The following is a 4,878-nucleotide window of genomic DNA, read 5'->3' on the forward strand; positions in this document are numbered from 1 at the left end:
CACGTCAGAGTAAGCTCAGTGGTAACTGGGAAACCAGAACTGAATAACAAAGACGCTATTCCAAAGTATACATGCTACAATCTTTACAGGTACAGTACAATTTTGACAAGTTATCAATCAATTTTTCCTATTTCCATTCACACGAGTACTACAGTGCATTGTATGTCCTAGCTAATGCGACATTCAAGGTCTTTGTTTTCAATATTCATGTTAGCAGACCATATATCTCAATACAGAGTCTTAGGATATCTTGGTTGATGAATACTACGGAAAAGTGTTATGGTCAATCATGTTATATCATCAAATGATCAACTCTATTATGGACTTTGAGTCAAATATCAAATATATTTTTTATTGACACGTATTTTTAATGAAAATCAATTCCAAATACATGTTGTTTTATGGAAGCCTATTAAATGACAAAAAATAATGGTTGTAGTTTATAAATTCTTTAATAAGCATTCTCTCATCGTTCATTTTTTGTCTTCCGGTTCTCCAACAATAACTACAAAAGAAACTGACATTGACAAAAATTAAAAAGTAGAACAGCTTATACAAATGAGGTAGACACACAATGAATGAAATGACAGGTCGACACTAGTTGATAATTAAAATGATGATTTGTTAGGAATAATTCAATTTTCTACGCGACAGTCATGTACAGGTCCAGACATGCCATGACTTTGCCGGCATTGGAAGCAGCTCCCCGGAGGTGGTAATCCCCGGATGGAAAAGCTACGGCGTCCACCTCGAATGAGGCCGTTGGGACATTGTAGTTACCCTGAAAAGAGAATGTATTAACGTAAACATATGCAGGACAGCACCTCTAATTGAAAATAAGATAGCTCAGAGTTTCGCCTCTTGTCGAGAAATATTTTAAGCTGTTATTAAGGAAGTAAATACTAGGTACGTCCGATATAATGAAGGTCAGGTATTACCCCTACCATAACACCTACTTATATGATACTGTTAGGGATGACGTAAGCATATCATTCCATCAGTTAGTATGACAGTAATGATAGTGCGAGCGCCGTAGGCGCAAGGTGATTTTTTTTGGCGAGGTTCTGTGGTCCTTCGGGGCCTTGAGGCCGGTCTGGGGGCCTTGGCGGGTCTAGGGCAGCGCCCTGATAATAGGGGGTTGCCCCCGGCGGAAAATGAATATAGGAAAAATTACAATCATTCGGGATCAGACGCGGAACCAGGATTTTCGAAAGGGGGGTGGGGTGGGGGGTGGGGGGTGGGGGGGTGGGGGGTGGGGGGGGGGGGGGGGTGGGGGGGGGGGGGGTTAGTGATAATGCGAACGCCGTAGGCGCGAGCAAATTTTTTTCCTGACCAAGAACCCCCCCTAAAGTGAATACACTTCTTTCTATTGATAAGCATAATACGACATGCTTTGTATTGACAACATACGTACTGTTTTAAATGGACACTGGCAATCAATTCCTGCTGCTACAAAAGGATCTGGACAGGTGACAGTCTGAAGCATTTCGCAAACATCATCATAGGTACACGACCCGAAGTTATCGATACATGGGAGCTTGACGTAGGTAGATCCAACCTTTTTCTCAATCAAAAGTTCACCCTAGAAACAGACACCAAATATGCATATTAGATTACATAAGCATGGTATAAACATCTCACTGGTGTTATATTGAATAGCAAAGTTTTAATTTCCGTATCAAAATGAATACATTTAACGCAAAATCAACATATAGGAACGATTTAATACTTGGTATATATATTGTCGTTGGGTTATCTTTTCGTAAGCTCTACCATTACCTTCATTGGGGCGACTACAGATGTAGTAATTGTGCCTTTGAACCCAAGCGTGAATGTGCCAGGGAAGTTTAAGGGGTCAGGAGTCAAGGACACATTTTGAAGTTTGACTCCAGCTCCTCCACAGTCGCTCCACTTGAATGCTCCTAACCTGGATTTGATACCCTGACAAAAAAAAACATGTCAAATACATCTATTAAATAGAATAACGAATATATAGTTGATAGTTATGGCCACCGATGTTGATGTTGAATGGTCAAATCCGGTGCAGGAGAAAAAGGTCAACGGGACCTGCTAAATGCATAATGGATTGTACATCCTTAGAAGGAAATATCAATCAAATCAGAATCACATAAACACTTAAAAAAATATTATAGACATACCTATTGACGAACCCAGCCTTTACCACGGAACAAAACCGCCCGATACCTGACAAGGGACATTCACCGCACCAAGAAATACCAGACATAGACATCACACAAGAAGGTGTAGAAAACGTCTAAACATCATTAACCCACACAAAGCAACATGACCTGACTATATATACACGACAAAATATTCAAAGAAATTAGAGATATTACAGCACCAATTTTCACGAAACTCAATCAGTACAGGTACATTGCCACTAGACCATAATTTCTAACCCAAGGTCTTGACGCTCACGGACAGAGATATCATCATGCCACACAAAAGAGGAACTCACATACATCGATCAAAACCTCTCTTTAACTTCGCGTTCAAGCTGTTGAGGGAAATCAATCGGAGAAAAATACCAGTAACATCTGAAGTCCCTCAGGGAACCTATTTGGTCCCTATCCTCTTTCTTATCAATGATATTCATGTATATATGAAACAAACCACACTGAGACTATTTGCGGAAGACAGCATGACCATACGCAATTAGGACGACACACTTACATCAAAACAAGACCTGAACGCCGCCGAACAGTGGGCCACAGCCACATACATGTACAAGAGCATGAAGTCTCCAGTAAATATCTAGGTACCACACAAACTACACAGCAATAAATATCTATAGGTACAACACAAACTACACTGCAAAAAGCAAAATGTTAAATTGCGCAGTTTGACGTTATTTTCAGAAATCTCCATTTACCTCAAACTCTACGATTAAAGTATATTTTCTTGCTATTTTCGGAGTTCGTCATAGTGTTTAAGTATCTAAGCTTGTACTCTATACATTTCTCATTTACTGACATTTGAATAAATAAGAGGCCAAGCGATTGCATTATGATAAAATCTTCTAAATATGGTGGGCATTTTTTATAATTGAAATGTCTCCCAATATGCCACATTTGTGTGAAATTATTCACAAGCGCGATTTGTATTTCTAGGTCAAAAAAGAATAAATGCTTATGCTTTTACAATGTATAAAGTCGAACCGGTCAATCAAATATTACTACTACCTACTATAGACACTTGTGAGTATAACGATATGGCTATGATTTGCAATAACGTGACCAACATGAACTTACAAATGTCCTATGGTCCCCCGAAACTTGCATTTTTACGCATGTTTTACCGAAATCAACAAACAGCTCAACAAACTACATGTAAACAGCAAGACCTGTTAATAGTCATGGCGCATAATAACAATTGATGAAGTCATTTCTATTCCATTGCACCGGAGTAGTGATTTCTAGGCTTGTAAAATATCACAGGATTTGCTCTTAGGATGAACCTTGATATCAATTTACCACAAATAAAAGACCAGACCTCAACCGAAATACTGTCCTGTCGTACCACGGGACCTCGCAACACAATTCAAGTTAACACAAAGTATGTTATGTCAACGGCAAAGATCATTATACCAGTTCGGTCACAGACATACTACATGTATACCAACTTAAACACTCCAAACTCGCAGATTACAATCTAGATTAATCATTTTATGAAAGCCAGAGGAAACATGACCAGGTAGGTCAGTTCTTTCAGCACCAAAACGAACACTGTTGCTGTGGAGAGAGTCTTTACACGGTCTCTGAGATACCTAGTGCTAGTAGCTAGTGGCATTTCAGACAACGCGCCATTTACTAACCAAGTGTTTACAAAGCTTTGTGCTCTATGTATCTCACATTTGCTGACATTTGAATAACAGGCCAAAGCGACAGCATTATGATAAAACCTACTAAAATGTGGTAATTGTAACACATGAAAACGTTTGGCTAACCTCCTCTGGACAATACATGAGTGTACTAATTAAACCCGTTAGACGTACAATAGATGTAATAAGTAATGTATATCGGTGTAGCATCTCTAATGTCTATTATTTAAAAAAAAAAAGGAAAGAAAAAGAGAATATGAAAATGAAATGAAAAAAAAAAAAAAAGATAAAAACTTACCCATTTCTTCAAGAACTCGACAGATTTGAATCTCTCTGGAATGATTGGCTTTGAGAGAAGATCTAAAACAAGCTCAGTCTCATCCTCAATGGGTGATTGCTTGTACTCAAACACACCTTTGGCATAACAGGATGCCAAACATAAAACTAGAATTGCTAATGTCTTCGCCATGTCTGCAGAAGTTTAGCAGAGAGCGTGCTAACTCTGCCTCATATACCCTGCCTCCAGATAAGATTGAGAGAGGCCAAATAAAGGGATGTACAAACCCGACTCTTACATAATATACCTTTGATGCGAATAACATTAACTGAAAGTATTCAGTTTGATTATTTCATGTAATGAATTTTATTTTTTTCTTTATATAAAAAAAATATATTCATTTTAGTTTTTTGAAATACCAAAATAAGAACTAGTTGAAACTTTACCCCTGATGCACTGCGGTCAATACCCATTAAGACAGCGGTCAGTTCAGTTTGTGTCATGTGAATCTCGTGATTGGAGATAATTTCAGATAAGGCCACATAACATTGCACTATATGATAATTCATGTCCCTGCACATTCGATGTCGATCTCGTAATCTGTGACCTCCAGTATTATATATACAGACATGTCACAGACCTTTATCTGTCACCTTAGTAGAGATGCACGTACATGTACGTGTTAATCTAATCTATAGTGTTATCGTTTTGTCTCCCGCATGTCCTGTGTCATATAACAACAAGGTACGATATATACACA

At 38.4% G+C, this 4,878-nt stretch overlaps 1 protein-coding gene across 1 annotated transcript; it reads right to left on the bottom strand.

Annotated features, from left to right (window-relative positions):
- Positions 1-433: 433 nt before the first annotated feature.
- LOC117329046 (ganglioside GM2 activator-like) lies at positions 434-4,370 on the bottom strand. The gene is made up of 4 exons (XM_033886739.1): positions 4,140-4,370; positions 1,780-1,941; positions 1,415-1,582; positions 434-781 (listed from the first exon to the last, which is right to left on the bottom strand). Exons 1-4 carry the CDS (start codon positions 4,308-4,310, stop codon positions 644-646), a joined length of 639 nt encoding a protein of 212 aa, XP_033742630.1. The 5' UTR covers positions 4,311-4,370; the 3' UTR covers positions 434-643.
- Positions 4,371-4,878: the final 508 nt, after the last annotated feature.

The sequence above is a fragment of the Pecten maximus genome, chromosome 6, assembly GCF_902652985.1.
Source record: "Pecten maximus chromosome 6, xPecMax1.1, whole genome shotgun sequence".
Classification (NCBI taxonomy): domain Eukaryota; kingdom Metazoa; phylum Mollusca; class Bivalvia; order Pectinida; family Pectinidae; genus Pecten; species Pecten maximus.

Coding starts and splice junctions, on each gene's coding strand:
- LOC117329046 (XM_033886739.1), bottom strand. CDS start 4,310: ATGGCGAAGACATTAGCAATTCTAGTTTTATGTTTGGCATCCTGTTAT. Junction 1,942..4,139: donor TCGAGTTCTTGAAGAAATGG/GTAAGTTTTTAT, acceptor TTTTTTTGTCAG/GGTATCAAATCCAGGTTAGG. Junction 782..1,414: donor GCCAGTGTCCATTTAAAACA/GTACGTATGTTG, acceptor TTCTCTTTTCAG/GGTAACTACAATGTCCCAAC.